This window comes from Osmerus eperlanus, chromosome 7 (assembly GCF_963692335.1).
Source record: "Osmerus eperlanus chromosome 7, fOsmEpe2.1, whole genome shotgun sequence".
NCBI classification, from domain to species: Eukaryota; Metazoa; Chordata; class Actinopteri; order Osmeriformes; family Osmeridae; genus Osmerus; species Osmerus eperlanus.
This window is the reverse complement of record NC_085024.1, coordinates 18,244,946-18,262,455: the sequence shown is the minus strand read 5'-3', so window position 1 is coordinate 18,262,455 and position 17,510 is coordinate 18,244,946. Positions and strand designations below refer to the sequence as shown.

Below are 17,510 nucleotides of genomic sequence, written 5' to 3'. Positions count from 1 at the left end.
TTCATTTTCTGACAGCCAAATGAGGCTTGACTGCAAGCCTGTGGTTAGGTGTGCAAAACTGACGCACCATTCTGCTAGGCAATGCTGCCACAGCAGCAGCAGTTTCTAGGAAATAACAGCCCTGGCTGCTTCTCTGGGGTGGTGTGAATAAACAAAATACTTGACGTGTTTAGTGAATGAGGAATTCAAGTTAGAGCTGGAGTGTTTTGACTGCATAAGAAACTAGTGTTACAGTAGAAAGAAATGTTGACACCCACCCCCCCAACCCCTTAAGTGTATAATGTAGGGTGTCAAACTTAAGATCAAGTTTAGCATGTCTGATTTATTAAATCGAAGCCACTACCAAAAGGAAATATTGTGACACCATTTAACTGAATCTCAATGAAGGACTGAAAAACGGTCCCAAAAATATTGCTGAGAAAAACTATAGCAGTAGCTTCAGAGTAGATTTTGGATGCAAGCTAAATGACAAGGATTGCTCTACGCATGAAATATTTCAATAGACGGCTGTCTCCAATCATGCATCCATCAGCACCATGTGAATCTTGCGTCAGACAATGATTACCAAATTGCCCTTCTGGTAAACAAATAATCGTACAAAAAACAAACTCAACATAAGGTGAATTTAGAAATGCATTGCTCTCTAATGTTGAAGTCTTACAAAGTAAACTGTCAAATATTACCACTTTTACCAGGATATTACCTTGTACAAAGACCCATATATTTTAATTTTGTACCATGTAAACCATAGACCCTGGCATGGTGGATGGGCTGTGTTGAAAAATTGGCTGGGTTGTAAAGTACAGCCTTTACAACCCAGTCTTTCCTACACTTCCAAATAAAGGCTTTTTCTGTAGCATGTCTGACCATACAGTCAACCATATCCTTAGTTAAAGTCAGCAAAGTTCCACTTCTCATTTTTAACTGCATCCATTGACATTACTGATTTACAGCAGATGTTAGACTAACAATTTTTCAAGAAACTGAAACTCATTTAAAAAAATTAAAGGTTTTAAGGCAGTGATGAGGCCTCCATCTTGGTTACAAATGGCATTGACCATTTATGGGTATATAAAGTTGCCATTTCAAATGTACAAATGTACAATTTTGATGTACAAAAGAGTTGGCAAAGTGATTTTATTTTATACATTTATTACAAAAATAAATTTATCAATAAATAAGATGAAGTTATTTGTGCCAACTATTTCTCTCACAAACCCCCCAAAACAAATGGAACATAATTAGGGGGTAGGGGAAAAGCACACATTTACACACACTGCACATCTCAAAATAATTCTCATATAGTCAACTTGGATGGGGAATTTCAATATATTAAAAAAAAAAAAAGAAGGAAGGAAGGAAGAAAAAAGGAACATTGTTCAGTGAACTACATAATTCGCTTCGGTGTTGAAGAGTGATGGAATAGTCTTTGCTTCATTGCTTGGACATGGAGAGAGAAAAAAAAAAGTCCATAGTCCAACAAGTTCACCTGATCAATAGGGCCAATGTTGCCCCAATCCCAGCAAATCCAGCGAATGCCATTAGGGTGTTCCTCACTGTGGATTCTGGATTGGCAATGCGAAAGAATTCCACAAATCCATCCTGAAAATGAACATAGGCAAAGTTTGATGAATTGTGGAGCAATAAGTTGAACATGTGCAACCTTTAACGAGAACACAATAGTTATGCAAGTCACATCCGGTCATGCTAGACATTAAAAAAACATGACTCACCCATGAATTGTTGCTGATCAGCCAGTCTCGTTGATCACCAAGGAGGTAATTGGAGATCTCTTGGCCCACCAACTCAACACAGTTCTCTCTGCCATTTTTCTTCTGGTACTGGCACACCACCGACCCAAAAGCCACCAGACTGACAATACGACCCCAGTTGGTTGTCCCATCACTGAAGATGTTCTTGGCCACTGACGTGATAACACTCATGTCATCCCCTCTGTCATCCAACCTCAGTTTGGAGATCATACCTGTGTGTCAAAGTCTGGGTCAGAAACTTCACTAAGCAAGCTGCATGGTTAGGGTTAACTAACTACTACTACTGGACTACTAGCATTGTTATCAACTATTTGGGAAACAAAAAAATCCCACTACTTAAACATTGTTATTTCATTGGATAAAAATGCAAAAAATATTGAGAATGCCACAAGCTCAAGGCCTGCCCCATCATAGCAAATTCTCTCATTTCTACTAAGAATAGGAAGGGTTCTCCCTAAAAAATAAGTCCTGGGTCACTAAAAGGAGAAGTGGAAAACGGGCCTCGTGAAATGAGTCAGGGATACATAGCAATCCAAGTTGGGCCACTGTATGCCTAGTCTAGCATGGTTGGACTTTTTTCACTTTCAAAATTAGCTTACCTTTGTACGCGAGTTGATGTTTTTCAATTACGTCTTCCACCACTCGTTTCATAGTCGAAAAAGGTTTGCTTTGGTTACGACTACGTTGCGGACCAGATTGTCCCGTGTAGTCCAGAAGTACACTCCCTATTAGTTCTCTGGTATCATGCTCCAATACTTTATCACCTGAAGGGCAGCTGCTGGTAAAATCTAACCCATATTCCATAGAATGTGACAATTCGGGAGTACAAGGCAAAGAACCCTCATCGTCATTGATTTTCTGGAGTGACCCATGATTCTCCAATATACCGCTTTTACAGGCGCTTTGGACTCCTAAAATCTTGGGTCGTACTGGAGTGTCGCTGGTCAAAGTTTCCATTTGCTTATCCATTTTGGACGGGGCTCCAGTAGCTGTGCCATAGTGCATCTCGACGACTCCATTTTGAGGCGGAACGAGCAGATTAATAACGCTGGCTGTTGCTCGTTTTGTTAGGATAAAACTCATCTTGGCGTTTACTTTGGAATAAATGAAAGCGCAGCTTCTGATTCAATAAAATGTAGAAAAGTATTTAACAAACGTGTGTTCCGTATAAAGATAGCTTTTACCAAGATGCCGAATTGTCCTCCATCTCTGACGAGAAAGGCAAAAACGGAAACGATCCCGAGTTGGTAAGCCTTAATAACGCAAGAGGCCACGCCCAGGAAGACGTTGGGCTGACTTCGACGACGTAGGCTACCTTTTACATGTTTTGTTGACTGTTGTTTTATTATTTTTGTATACACTTTCTGATGTGGTGATTTTTACAACACGTTTGCTGTCATTGCTATTGCACACATGCATGGTAATTTACAGACACAGTCGTGCAACAGTAACTTAGCCAGCGAGTGGGACTGCAAGAGGAAGCCCAAATATGGTCTTTTTGTCTTTCGTTCTTTGTTTCCCCTCCAATTCTAAATCTTGAATTTAAAATGTATACAACTTTTGGGGCGTTTTAAAAAATGAATTTGGTGGCCACAACCTTATCTGCTAGGTCTTAAAAGGAAACTGCAGAGCTCTTGCTTTTATTGAATTAGAAGTTACTCAGCATTCCAGACATTGTTTGGGTTAATGATCACACAGAATTCCAAGTAATGCAGCAAAAAAATGCTGCTTATCTCGGTGTTTCAGTTACGCATCTGACGTAAGTTGAGTGAAGAACTTGGGTGTTACTTCCCTCTACAGGTCAACGTTTGTAATACATTTCCATACATGCAGTCCACCCTTTATAAATCTGTACAAGTATAACGACAACAAAAAAATTACAATAAACGTATACAGTGCCCATAATCATTTGTATTAATGTAAAAGTTTATTTCAAATACTGACAAAAATCCACTCCTCTACCCTTACACAGATGAAACATTCTCAGTGCTCTTGTACCTAAATTCTTAATTTCAACATTTTGATTTGTCTACAGTCATCATATTCTCATCGAAATTAGTTTTCTTGGAAGCAAGAGTGCTCCTGATATTCCTGCAGTTATCATGGGCCAGGATAAAATTATGTAGTTTTGCAGTGCGAACACATGAAAAATAAAACTTTGCAAAACAACAATAAACTGTAAGCAGCACAAGATACTATAGAGCACAATGTCTGCCATTTACTCTTTATTTTATTTTTATTCTGGCACATATTAAGCTTAAACAGGATATATACACTCTGTCATGGTATTTAAACATACCCTGCAATATACCTCTGAGTTTAAAACATACAAAACCAAGACAGAGCACAAAAAGTATCATTCAAGAACTCTCATCATCTGTTGCTGGTCAACAACCTCACTCATGCTCTATTCCAATAAATTTTTGACACTTTTCCTGAAGCCTATCTTGTCAGGTTACAATTCTTAGAGTGAGATTGCAGCAAGATATTAATTGAAAATGTATGTTGTTGGGGTCAATTTGATCATCTGTTCGAGATTTGTCGACTGTTTCAGCAGCATTTACACATATATTCATATTATACAGATTCACATAGCTTCTGCAGTACAAATAGACAAAGCAGAAGTAGTAATGGTTGGGAAAGAACAAAAACCATCTCCCCAATAAAGTATATTACTGTACAATGGCTGGGAAGTAGCACATTCATACTACACCAAACAAGCACATTCAATGCCAGTTTCACACAAACTTAATATTTAAACAACAGGAAAGTGTGGGTCTCTTTCAATGTTCATGTGACCCTTAGTCACCCTCATTCAGAGTGTGATTATTCCCTCAAGAAATGCTAAAAGAATACGGCTAATTTGTTTGATAATTAAAGATCCTGCTTTATCTGTTTTGGACTGCATGCAACGTTTATTTGATTCACTTGCAGAACCTTGTAATGTTGTTGTCTGAGTTAAATGTCTCCCAACAGGTGTCAAGACTGTTTATGCCAGCACATTGCCCCCTCCCCGTACGTCATTCAACTCCGACACTTTGCCATATGTGTCAAAGTGAGCACATCCCAAAAGCATGCAGTGTCCCACTTAAGAGCGTGCAGAGGTTGATCTTGGGACCATTTGACACCTGGTAATCAGATTGTTCAGAGTTTACCTCATAAACACAACCGAGATCTTAGATTTGAATATCTGTAGCCTGTCAATATGGGGAAATCCTAATCTAGAATAGATGGGCACTGCGAGGGCCTCATATTAGGAGTCAGCCACCTGACTCCCCATGTGGGAGTCAAGTGGCTGAACGGTTAGGGAATCGGGCTGGTGATCTGAAGGTTGCCAGTTCGATTCCCGGCCGTGCCAAATGACGTTGTGTCCTTGGGCAAGGCACTTCACCCTACTTGCCTCGGGGGAATGTCCCTGTACTTACTGTAAGTCGCTCTGGATAAGAGCATCTGCTAAAATGACTAAATGTAAATGTTGCAAGCCGATGGAAGTAACGTAGACAATGATTTAGCAACTTATTAAATCTAGAACTTGCTGTTTCATCTTCTTTCTTGGTAAGAAAGGATATGAAAAGCAACAATGTGATGAAGTCCACACAATAATTAACCACCAAGACCATCTTATAAAGACACCGGATCAAAAAGTAATTTCTGAACACTGGCTGCACACAGAAAATATATTAATTGCATTATACTGCATCATTCCCTATAAATCATTAAGGCTTGCATTAAAGCCTAAAGGTTACATCAAAATTAAGTAGTCGGTGCACTTCCCAGCCTTGAAAATGAATACAGGGTGCATTCTTTCAAAATTTTCCATTGTCAGTGTACAGAAGATGTGTATTAATCATCAGGACAAGGAAAGGAGGGAAGGAATAAGGAGTGTAGTGTGACCACAGACATCCCAGGGCTCCAATATGGTTCATTTCGTACTTCCTAAAACTGATCTTACCTTCAACAAACGTTGATGTTACATGTTACAAATCATGCAGCATATTTAAAGAGAGAAGAGCTAAGGGAGTCAAGAAATAAAGCAACATGAGCTGAAGAATTTGCAGTTTCATATCCATTTGGTCAGGTAGGAGGGTGACCTTGTTAAACAAACACCTAAAAGATAAACAATCTATATTCCGTCACCAACTATCCCAATGATTTTAGCAATCCATTTCCTTACAGGATACTACCTCTTCCCTTCCCCAATTTGGTATGCAAGCAATAATAATCGCAGATTGACTTCACCAGCATCAATGGAAACACAACATTGCAATGCGGCAAAAGACGCAATTGTGGTTCCTAACTGCTTCACACAACATTATTTTGGTGTCATTCAGGATGTAAAAACGTACTTTACATTATACAAAGTGCGTTAACTCAGCTCACTCCCCATGACACATCTACTGTTATGTACCTTGGAACACCAAACAAAGACATAATGGAGGCGGTAGAGCAGAGTGCAAGGCGGTTTGATGTGTGAGTGAAGAGATGATGGAAAGGGTCCCAGGCAACCATCCCATTGCATCCCTTCCCTCTCTTCCTTCCTACTCACCCACATATTGTACATAAACAAGCAAATTGACTGACTTTAACAGCTCTCCCCGATATTGTTAAGCCAGCTGGAGCCTGGAAATGAATAGGGGGGGGCGGGGGGGGGGGGTGAATGTGCACATCTTGGGAGAAGGGTGAGGAGAGACATTTGCCGGGAGCCCTGGGTTGAGAGAAGAGTGGAGGCTAGCCAGCAAGTTTGCTGGTAACCAAGGAGGACTTCCTTTGTGGAAGGTCTTGAGGTGTGGGAATGTGGTCCCCAGTGACAAGGTTTTTGTCAGGACGTGCCACGGGCAGCTGTTTGTTCATTTTATCCTTGGCCATGTTGTAGTCGCCCGAGTCAAAGTACTTTTGCTGGAGATGGAGACAAGAAAAATGCTCACTGCATTTAGAAAGGCTTGGTCAGGTGCCCCCTTTACAAAGTGGTACTTAACTTCTACTAGTTATTCGTCTTCAGAGCCTGATACAAGGTGTGCATGCCTTTTATTCGTTTCTCATTCAACAAATTGATTCCTCACAAACATTGAGGCTAGAAGTAGATCAGTATCACTATAAAACCAGACCATGGTTGGTGGCCTAGTCCTAGTCTGTCCTCTTCAGCTTGCAGTACTTACCCCTTTCTGTAGCCGCTTCATCAGGAAGTCTGAACCTCCGGGCTTTTGGCCGAGACTGGGGTACTTGGCTTTCAACTTGGCCTCCTCAGCCATCACAGGGTTGGCATTCTTTTCTTGGGAATCCTGCAGCACCCAAAAAGAAAACATTTATTTTGAAAGGTCTTGTATGAAATATTTATGACTTGACCGATGTATAAAGGAAGACATATCAATCTAAACATTCTCACTATGTAATATGACCATTGTCCTCATTTATTTGGGGCAATACCTGCACTGTTTCTTTGCAGTCTAGCTTTGCCATTACGTTACAGGTTACTAAACAATAAGATGTCTCAATTACAATAGCAGGGTACACATTTTGTTTTGGCTTTGAAGTTGGGTACAACCAAAGAAATTACTTATGTGTCTCTGATTATTAGTCACACTCTGCATAATCTCACACAAACCAATCCCTAACGCCCTCATGGAAAAAGAATGAATGAACAAGAGCTTCACAGCGATTATATCACTGTTGCACAATTAATGTAGACAAACAACCTTGCTTTTCAGTTTCCCAGCAATGCCATTGTATTCTTTGTACAAAGCCACGATTCTTTCAACCATAAATTATCTGTGTATGTAGGGTTTGGTTACATTTGACACTGGAGTTGTGATAAGATTTAAGAGGGTCTGTAACACTAAGTGGGATGGCAAACCAATGTATAATACTTGTCAATTGTTATTGTGACCAACGCCTAGCAAAAAAAATACCCTGGCTATGATGCATGCATGTTTTGTTATAAACCATGCCGTTGCCTGGAGAAACCTTCTCTACCAGTATAACTGGTTAAACCCATCTCTCTAGTCACTTCCTGTGTTACAGGCAGGGAATGATGACAAAGGAAATGTAGGTTGAAGAGACACACCCATAGACATATATACACCCATAGACATATGTATATATATATATCTATGGGCACACCTGTCTGTGTCCATTTTCTGGAGAGCAATTGATTGGGTCAAAACAATTCTATCAAAATGGAAATGTGCAGTCAGCATGGCCAAACTTGAAATTCCTTTTAGTCGTAGAGTAGCATTAGGCTAGAGAAACCTATCTCCGAATGAATACTGACAAACAACAACAAAAGGGAGGAACATGACTCAAGGCATGGATGAACAGATTTCCATGGGAGTAGGGGGACATGTGGCACTGACTATGCTGATTCACTTGGATCCATAACTGAAAATGTATGAGTTGCTATATTCAGCCCCACACATGGCAAAAGAGAGGCGAGGCCCAGTTAGGCTACTTTGTAAGTGTGCTGGTATGTTTATTCTGACCAACTATAATAACCAATCAAATGTAACATTAGGCTATAATGAATTTAGTGCACTCTTTAGTGTTACAACATCCTATTACAATGTCTTCCATATAAAGGTATGCTAACATTACTGACCCCACACGAATGTAAACATACCTCTTAAAAGCATTAAAATCAGCAGCACATCTGTACTATAGGACAAGCATTTTGACAACAGGCCGCCATTTGACACTCATATTATTAAATGTATCGCTACACAGATGCACACAGCAGGCATTAAGTGACATAAAAACGACGAGATATTAACATATTCTGCGGATTACCATAACATAGGTGCATAGATGACTGTTCTAGTATGACAGAGATTGCAAATGACATGGGGAAGCCCATTTTTATTAATGATGTTAACATAATTATTGCTGGTCTGACGTGAGCAAAGGCAGAAGCCTCAACTCACTGCAGTGTTATACCAATCACAGGCCCTGACATATCCCAACCTGTAGACTCGCAAGCAAGGGGGGGGCTGAAGGCTTACTACAAGACAGCTAGGTTTAGCTAGCTAATGCAATTTTATGTTTACAGTAAACGTACACAATCGCCAGTCGTTCACACGACCATTCCAGTACGTCTGTTGGTCAGTCAGTTATTGCAAACTTTTATTAGCACATTTTTAGGTCGTGATGCTACAATATCAGTTCAATACTGTAGCATCAGTTGAGCAGAATTTACATGGAAAAGCTAGCTAGGTAGGCTAGCTTTGGCTGGCCAACTCAACAGTCTCATTAAAAACCAACCTGTTTTTCGTCGTCGTAATCCATATGTGTGTCTGAGTTCAGATTTTCTGACGACATTTTGCAGCTGAAGTGGACAAGGGCTGTCCGATTTGGCAAAGTGGATAATGTATGAAACGTATTGTTCATATACCTGTGCTTTCTGGCTAAACCTAATCCGCCTCTTATGGACACGACTGCTCCTCAACAAAAATGGCGACGAGATAGTGACATCATAATATGGGAGTTCTCAAAAGTGACATACATATACAGTAGCCAATGGATGAATGGAAACCTATCTTTCTATTTACAAGAACAGCCAACCAAAGGTCAAAAATCGTAAAGAAATTGTGATTGACTGTACTTTGTCCAAAGACGTCGCCGCCAGGTGTTGGGGCTGCACTGCATTAAACCACAAAAACTATACATTTATTAATTCAAATAATACAGAAGCAATCCCAAACGTGCATGTACTTCAACAAAGATCAACCAGACATCGTTCAGGGAAAGTTTAAACGATGTAAATAACGGTGCATATTGTGATTTCTGATTGGCTCATTCAGCTGTTAGAAGTTTAGGCGGGTACCGCGGGAAAGATTTTGCCCTCAGAAAGCGTGCAGTTTAGCTACAGAGCAGGTAGACATTCAAAATAACACAATTAGACAGTTGTGTTTGAGTTTTCAGATAGACAATTGAGACACTCGGTTCAATATTTTCCTTTGTGAGGTTGTCTGTGTTGTCTGTGGATAGAACTGTAGGCATACAACGTTAGCTACTAAACTAACTTTGCCTACTTAGTTAGCTAGCTAGATAACTAAGCTAGCCTATCTTAAGTTTCACCTTGTTTTCAGTGTAGCTCTCATTCTAATTTCTTGTTGAATCCTGTGAATTGATAACTGCTTATTTTTAGATCATAATTAAAGACAACTTTCTCTGACAACTTGTCCTGACATGGCATGTGAGCAACGTCTGAGGACCGGCCAAGTACGTTCCCTAGCTAGCTAGTTAGGAGCTGCTTTTGGGCAACCTGGCAGATACAGTCTTTATCTGACTTATTTTTAATCTAATGTCATCACATTTTTTAAATGTAAATTATTTCACTTTTAGGGTACTCAATTACTGCCTAATTTGGTTGCCACAGAGCAGCAATCTTTGATTGTTGTGAAGAAACTGCTTGCCATTGCAGTCTCTAGCATCACCTACCTCAGAGGTCTTTTCCCAGAGAAGGCTTATGGAAGCAAATATGTTGAAGGCAAGAAACACTTGTAATTATTCTATTCGCTTAGTATTTGTTGTCTGTTACTGGATACGTTTTCAGTATCCTAATGTTTATTACTATTAAAACCACTGAATAATCTTGAGTGGAGCATTTGGGAAATCTGAATTTGAGATATCTTTTGCTTGCATTTTCTCTTTCCATCCCTCCATCTCTCCCACAGAGCAAAAAGTGATGATCCTTAGGGAGGAGCGCAGCTGCCCTGGTGCCAGTCAGATTGTACAGTGGTCAGTATCTGGTCTCAGTAGGACATTATAAAATCAATAGCCTATGATTATGATATTGGGCCAAAGCTCTATCATGTTTCAAAGGCCAGAAGGAGACTGAGTGACATTCTATCTTGGCTAGATCACACTGGTCTTAAAGCAACAGTGTCAACTCTGTCTTTCTGAACGGAAGTGTTTGGGAAATGTTAGATAATTCAGTATTAATTCACTTTTTTTCTTTTTTTTTCCTTCTTTTGGTTTTAAACATTACCGGACAGGATGCAAGGATGCTTTGATGCCCTTCAGCGGAAATACGTAAGTCGTTACATGGAGTTGTTGGACAGAATAACCAAGTTGGGTATCTTTTGTTTTTTGTCACATATTTTGATGCATGTTCTTATCCATCTGATAGCTGCGAATGGTGGTCCTGTCTGTAAGTACATGCAAAACATGTTTAATATAAATTATATAAAAGTTATTATCATTTCATGTTTTGGCAAGTGAACCTCGATTTAATCATTTGTTGTTTTCATTAAATCTGTGTTCACCTGCCACCTTATAGATATATACAGATCAAGATAATCCAAAGGTAAGATTCAAACCTTGGTAACATTAAACATTATGTTGATAATTATCACCACAATTCAAGACAGTAAGACCTTTACTTTAACTTGTTTTTGGTCTTTCTTAACCACTTGTAGAAGGTAACAGAATGCTACCAGTTCAGGATACAGTACACTGACAAGGGACCTCAGATGGACTTTGAAAGGTTTGATTCTTTACTAACTTGTAAATCCGCAATCGGTTAATATTTCATGACAATAATTTTTATCTTTGAAAATATTTCCTTTCCATCAAGCAAAAACAGTAATAAAGTGTCCATGATGGCTTGCGGCAACACCAAAAAGGCCAGCATCCTGCTGGTGCGTAAGCTCTATACGCTTATGCAAAACCTGGGTCCCCTGCCTGACAGTGTCTGTCTCAATATGAAACTATCCTACTATGACAACGGTAAGCAACACCCCTCTTCAGTGTACCTTTTGTATAGAGTCTACTTATTCTTTTGTGGTCTAGCATTTGTGTGTGTGTCCCATCTCAGTTACCCCCGAAGACTACCAGCCTCCTGGCTTCAAGGAAGGAGACAGCGACAGTATAGAGTTTGAAAAAGAACCTGTCAGGTTGACCATGGGTGAGGTGGCCACTCCCTTCCACACACTGAAGATGGACGTGACCACGGAGAGAGGAAGGCTCGAACAGGTAAGGGTGGAGGTGGGGGGACGATTTGAACAGGGTTTTCGAATATACTGAATGCTACTTTGAATATGCATCAAATTCCTGCAATGCTACTGCTGTCTGAATGCTAATGGATTGACAGTTATGGTACCCACTTTTCACAGGTGGATGAGGATAAACCTGTCTGTGTCAGAGACAAGTGGATGCTGAAGATGGAGGAGGAGGTGACTGTGAGACAGATCAGCAAGCATGAGGTAGACCTTGGGTTCCCTCGAAAGGAAAATAGAGTTTACATAGAGCTGACACAGGTCTCTGTGATAAACAATAGTAAGTTATGTCAACATTTCTGTCTTATCAAGCTCTGAGTATATCATAAGGTTTAACATAATGCAGTATAATAGGTGTAGAAGAATTACATCACTAACAACGGCCAGACATCACTAGGTGTTTAATTTACCATTATTTCCTAATGTATGATCCAATCATATAGGACGTGGATGATCCAAACAACAATCTTAACTTTGACAACTCGGGTAAGAGCTCCACATATAGCTGTTCCTCGCCAAACTCAGTTGCAGACAGTGCATTTGCTATCAATAGCAGTCTGACGTCCATCTAGCATTGTACTGTCTTTTTCACAAAACTCCCTTGACAGATATCCTGGTGAGCTGCCAAAAGAATATGCAAGTATGCGAGACAACCACGGAACGCTCTCAGGTGAGTGTGTCAGTTGTGTCACAGTGAAAACAGGAATTAGAGCTTGAAAGGCTCCACATTATTCAATATCAGTAATCCTGTCACCTCCCCTCATCACTTGTCTCAGGTGGACATGGTGGTAAAGAACACCTCTGACCAGGAGATGACCCTGAGCAGGACGAGGAGTGGACGAGTCATCCAGTCGACTACCGTCAGTTTTACATTTTATTCTTCTCACAGGACTTCTTGTTTTGAATCCCCTTAGTTACAGCTAATTAAATGCATTTGCTATGACCAGGAGAAATGTATGGTGGATTGTAGTAAAAACGGAGGTAGTTACTGAGTTCTTTTGAGTTGGCTGGGTTTCACTCGTGTGATTTACTGCTTGCGTCTTCTTCCTGTGCAGGAGAGGAAGGGGAAAACAGAGGTGCACAGCATCAGCAAGATGAAGTCATCCCATGTCCAAGAAAAAATGGTAAGCATATTGGTTGTTGTCATGTAAATGCCATTGCTTCAGTCCTAGTTCTATCTGTATAAGCATGGTGCATGTAGTGTGGTATTTGTTAGCTTGAAAGGTTCGATAGCACCAATTTAAATTATTTGTTTGCATGTTGTTTTCATTTTCAATAGAAATTTATAACCTATTGTTTGAACATAGTATTCCCCCCAATAGCTCAAATAAAATTGCAGCAAACTCTTGTGTTAACTGTGGACTTGATCACCTCCTCTGTGATTGGTAGATGTCCCAGTTTGAGTTCCCCTGCAGCCAAGAGGTCCCATCTGTGGCACCGAAGAAACGCAAGTTTAGTGAACCTAAAGAACGTTACTAACATCATGCTTCTCCAGTCCAACAATGCAGCCACAAGGAAGACATAACTCAGTTAGATTCCTCAGTTGGAAATATTTTTTGGAAAATACTAGTTTTAAAGCAAAGTATAATGTAACTTAAGTCCCTTATTCAGTTGCTCTTAGTGAGATTCCAAAATACTGTCCACCTAATTTTGTTAATACTGTTCGTTCAATGGTTGCGTTCTAAAATGAGATGGAGTGTGGATAACAATGCTATTCAAGTTGTTTTCTGTTGATTTTCTGAATGTAATAGGTTTACATATTTTGTTACTTAATATTTATGTACCAAACTGTATCTTTATAATTATATATAGTCTGAATGTTCTGTAGCATTACCTTATGTTGGTATTACAATAATTGTATGTATTTATGTTGATTCAAAATAAAAGTTCTTTAGTTTTGAACCAAATTCTTAGTTCAAGCGCAGCAGCTTCTAAACATTTCAGCAACAAACCTGGTCGCACCTGCTTTCATCTTGTGGTTGGAAAAAAGCTTGCTCTTGCTACTGTTGGCAAGATTAAAGAGCCCTTGTTTCCTGTCTGCAAAACTGATTCTGTTTATGGCACGTTTGCAAACGAAAATCATGGAATTGACTAACATACTGAATTGTTTGAAAATGATAGTGCTCTAGAGGGAGAGACTTAACTACATTTGCATGCGATGTGTCTTAAATGAGGCCGTTAAGTGAAAGTGGATTATATCTGTACACACTGACCTTTGGGCAGAGATAAGGGGCCATCAGCAGCCTGCCGCCTGGACGGTCGGCTGTGTGTTTTTAATCTCATGTTGTTTTTCCCAGAGAGGGACATTTGCTGATAGACTGCCTTAACCCACTGCAGATCAATACTGGAGGAAGCCTTTGTGATGCATATCCAAACAGGCCCCTCTCTCTCTCGATCAGTCTAGGGAGGGATGGAGGGGAAAGCAAGCATCCATCAAATCAACTCTTACATCCAAACGTAAGGGCTTTGTCTCCAGGACTGAAGAATGTGTTTATGTCATTGACTCTTTTTTATGGGCACAGGAGATAACATTCCAGTATAAAGAGGAATGGACTGCAAAATCCAGTGCAATGCCCTCTGCACCATTGTCAATACGCGCACACAGCAGTGAATTGGCGATCTTTATGAGCTGTGAAATGAATCAGGGTTAGCCAACCTTATATTGACTCAATGGTGACATTTTTCAAGAATTTTCAATTTAAACAGAAGGGCTTCTGCTTGTATTGGTAAGGTATGAAATGCAGTAAAAATAAACTCCCCTGTAGTGTTATACAATATAGTGTAGTTATTTACCTATGTATCTATGACGGATAGCATCTACCCCACATACAACATTGGCATCCACCAATAGTAAACATTTTAACTGGCAAATTAATCTAACAATCTTGCTTTATATTGCATTGAGTGTGCATTATGTAAGGTCTTTTCAAAATAGGATTGCTTTCATGGTATTTCAATCATTGGCAGTTGACTGCTTAATGGGATGAAAATAGATTTATGAAGCTATTATAACTATAATTACCACCATATTCACTCATAAGACAAATGTAAATAAAAGCTTTTTTTCAAGTTACTGTACAGTGCTTGATTACATCAAAAGCACTAAAAAGCCCAGTCTCAATTAACCTCAACCATCCGATCCTCCCTACTGTAGATCCCTCTCTGCATTACTTCTGTACACACGTCTGGAAAAAAATGAATTCAGAAATTAAATTCAGGGACACACATTGAACCACTCGTGTTAACAGATCAATCAGCTGGTCAAACACAAGACTGCTTTACAGGCCGCTTCTCCCTCCCCATCTAAGGCTAGGACTAGGGAGCCTGAGTCAATACGAGAAGGCCAGGGCCATCCATATGATCAGCAGGGAAGCCCTTGTCAGAAAGACGTGCGGACAGACAGACAGCCTCGTCTAACCCTGGGTCTGATTAAAGGGTGGCTCTGAGAGCATATACAGTGCTGTGATTATGCCTGCAGGGCCTATAGCCCCCAGAGGGGTTTGCGATTTAGGAGAAAGAGTGGGGGGACTGGACATTCATCCCAGAGACCGTGACCTGTTTGACCTTGCCAGAAGGGCAGCAAATGCTTCTGAGCTGATGAACGCTTGTATGGTATAGTGGATAGCCCTGTGGTACCATGAACATGAGAAGCAGGAGAGGATTCTTATCATATACCATAGATTAAAAAAACATAAACAAAACAGGCTGAACCCTGTTGAATGGATGATGTCTGAATAAATGTTAACAGTAAATCTGACATCAATTCAAAATAAGAAAAAAATATGACTTCCCCACACAAATGTATGTGAAGATAGCACCAAGGATAAAACACAATGTTGTAATTTGATTTTAAATTACGTTCCTCAATTTCACCACAAGGTGGCGATGTTTGGCTGTACAATGTCAAGATGATAGACTAAAACCTGCATACAATGGCGTATGAACCATGGTAAGGCATTTTTGTAGCATAAATCAACAGCACACATCAATGGACACCTTCCGGTAGCTTGTTTCAATTGAATACAATGCAGTTGACCACCAGAATTAGCATTGCCTGTATATGACACTACCGAGTCATATTATTGATTTGAATTAGAAATGTGAAAAGGGTCTCTGCGAGCAGGTGTTTGGGAAGCTAACAGATTCAGGGATTTAGCTGATGGTTGTATATGGTCAGCGGTGATGTCTACCTACTTGAAACAGATGCTCAAAGCAATGGGATGTGCTTCTATTGTGATCTGAGTGGACAGCTGAATTGTTTACTCAAAATGGCTCTTTTCTTCAGCTGCTGGGCTGCTCACAATGGGGCCCAAGTTCTGACACCAAGGATTTCTACAGGGGGGTTGGGGTGGTGGAAGGGGGTCCCAGGGTGAGCTTCTGGACATACCCCCTTTTTCTCTGTCTCTCTATGTGCTCAGATGGACATCTAACCCCCCACCTTCACTACACATCCACCCCTCCCATTCCCCCAACCCCCTCTTCCCCTAAAGCCATCCGAGGGCAGGGGTTTAAATGTCACGCTTGGCCATCAGAGCACCCAGCCCCCGGCTTGTGTCTCTGGGGGAAAACATGCAAAGAGAGAGAAAAAAGGGGAGGGAGACACGTGCCCTCACCTATTGTCCATGACGCTAGGCATGAGTTGCTAACTGACTCCAAATCAAGTGTATCCTCTCGCCACGCGTGCTGTCTTGTCCCGCTTTGGTCGAACACAAAGCTCTTTTTTTTCATCCATATGTGAAAAGAAGTTTTGGCTATGGTGAATTTGCAAGCGTATTGAAGGACATATAGTTTAAATGTAGACAGCTGGTCATAGGTCGAAATTAGAAATAAACATTTTCATCAGAAGACTCCTTTGTACTATGGTGTGCTCTTGCATGGCCAAAAAATCTATGCAAAATGTAACATTTAATACCATTAGAGGGCTTTAAAATCTAAGGGGCCTCGTCGATGAGACTAACGTCAACCTGGAATACAAGTAAAGGACAAAATATACGAGCTGTTACCAACGTTATCCCCGCCAAGGTCCTGGCCCGTACTTTACTCACTCACAAGATTGAGTGCTTTATGTATTTATTTGTTCTAAATAGTGGCAAACTTGACCTTGAGGAGAGATGTGTGGTCTTCTAACCTATCCTGAGAATCATCCCTGCTGTCAGGGTGCAGGGAGTGACCTTGAACCGCGAGCACAAGCGTAGCTGAGTGCACAAACTCATTTAACTCCTGGGTTTGCTATCGACATGCTGTGATCGTTAACATTATGGATGATGAATAACTACTGACTGCTGTACCTATACGCTAGCGAACCTAGGCTGGACAGGAGAAAATGCATGCTGACGGTTAGATGACTTGGGCTGACACATCTGTTACAACAGATTTTCACTACAGTGCTGGAACAAATGTTGACCTAATCCTTACAATGGCATTGTGAATGGTATAGTGAATAAGCATAGGCAGTTTGTGTAAAATCCTTTGGATTTCCTTTTACATTCCATGGTGAATGGAAGGAATCTCACACAAGCACAATAAGTGAATAATGCCCCACAAAATGATACATGTTATTCAAAGAAATTTTCAAAAGATGAATAGTACATTTAGATTAAGGATTGTTTTCATGTAATTGTATTTAGTAGCACATTCATATTGTAAATATAAAGTCTTAATGTTGGCCAGGTCTACAAAGACCATGAAGTAAAAAGCTCTTCCAATCTCATATGATAATGTAAAATGTGATTTACAAATGTGGGCCAAA

The 17,510-nt window shown here is 40.3% G+C and overlaps 3 protein-coding genes across 7 annotated transcripts; 1 reads left to right on the top strand and 2 right to left on the bottom strand.

The window, feature by feature from the left end:
• Positions 1-302: 302 nt before the first annotated feature.
• mcl1b (MCL1 apoptosis regulator, BCL2 family member b) lies at positions 303-3,011 on the bottom strand. Its single transcript, XM_062465488.1, has 3 exons — positions 2,372-3,011; positions 1,734-1,984; positions 303-1,602 (listed from the first exon to the last, which is right to left on the bottom strand). The coding sequence occupies exons 1-3, from the start codon at positions 2,853-2,855 to the stop codon at positions 1,486-1,488; spliced, it is 852 nt and encodes a 283-aa protein (XP_062321472.1). The 5' UTR covers positions 2,856-3,011; the 3' UTR covers positions 303-1,485.
• Positions 3,012-3,677: 666 nt separating this feature from the next.
• Positions 3,678-9,209, bottom strand: ensab (endosulfine alpha b). The gene is made up of 3 exons (XM_062465487.1): positions 9,024-9,209; positions 6,929-7,051; positions 3,678-6,668 (listed from the first exon to the last, which is right to left on the bottom strand). The coding sequence occupies exons 1-3, from the start codon at positions 9,147-9,149 to the stop codon at positions 6,501-6,503; spliced, it is 417 nt and encodes a 138-aa protein (XP_062321471.1). The 5' UTR covers positions 9,150-9,209; the 3' UTR covers positions 3,678-6,500.
• Positions 9,210-9,382: 173 nt separating this feature from the next.
• On the top strand, positions 9,383-13,773 carry hormad1 (HORMA domain containing 1). 5 transcript variants are annotated; one of them, XM_062466347.1, is made up of 16 exons: positions 9,383-9,519; positions 9,910-9,983; positions 10,107-10,251; positions 10,439-10,502; positions 10,760-10,796; positions 10,894-10,914; positions 11,044-11,070; positions 11,183-11,250; positions 11,341-11,492; positions 11,581-11,738; positions 11,879-11,968; positions 12,205-12,247; positions 12,370-12,431; positions 12,538-12,621; positions 12,817-12,885; positions 13,151-13,773. In XM_062466347.1, exons 2-16 carry the CDS (start codon positions 9,951-9,953, stop codon positions 13,238-13,240), a joined length of 1,143 nt encoding a protein of 380 aa, XP_062322331.1. In that variant the 5' UTR covers positions 9,383-9,519; positions 9,910-9,950; the 3' UTR covers positions 13,241-13,773. The 5 variants fall into 5 exon arrangements, with proteins under 5 accessions (XP_062322331.1, XP_062322330.1, XP_062322332.1 ...); XM_062466346.1 differs by having other exon boundaries at positions 9,383-9,529; XM_062466345.1 differs by lacking the exon at positions 9,383-9,519 and adding an exon at positions 9,583-9,635.
• Positions 13,774-17,510: the final 3,737 nt, after the last annotated feature.

Coding starts and splice junctions, on each gene's coding strand:
- hormad1 (XM_062466347.1), top strand. CDS start 9,951: ATGGCATGTGAGCAACGTCTGAGGACCGGCCAA. Junction 10,915..11,043: donor TGCGAATGGTGGTCCTGTCT/GTAAGTACATGC, acceptor GCCACCTTATAG/ATATATACAGATCAAGATAA. Junction 12,622..12,816: donor GAGTCATCCAGTCGACTACC/GTCAGTTTTACA, acceptor CTTCCTGTGCAG/GAGAGGAAGGGGAAAACAGA.
- ensab (XM_062465487.1), bottom strand. CDS start 9,149: ATGAACAATACGTTTCATACATTATCCACTTTGCCAAATCGGACAGCC. Junction 7,052..9,023: donor ATTACGACGACGAAAAACAG/GTTGGTTTTTAA, acceptor TGGGTGCTGCAG/GATTCCCAAGAAAAGAATGC. Junction 6,669..6,928: donor TGAAGCGGCTACAGAAAGGG/GTAAGTACTGCA, acceptor CTCCATCTCCAG/CAAAAGTACTTTGACTCGGG.
- mcl1b (XM_062465488.1), bottom strand. CDS start 2,855: ATGAGTTTTATCCTAACAAAACGAGCAACAGCCAGCGTTATTAATCTG. Junction 1,985..2,371: donor ACATCAACTCGCGTACAAAG/GTAAGCTAATTT, acceptor TTTGACACACAG/GTATGATCTCCAAACTGAGG. Junction 1,603..1,733: donor TGATCAGCAACAATTCATGG/GTGAGTCATGTT, acceptor GTTCATTTTCAG/GATGGATTTGTGGAATTCTT.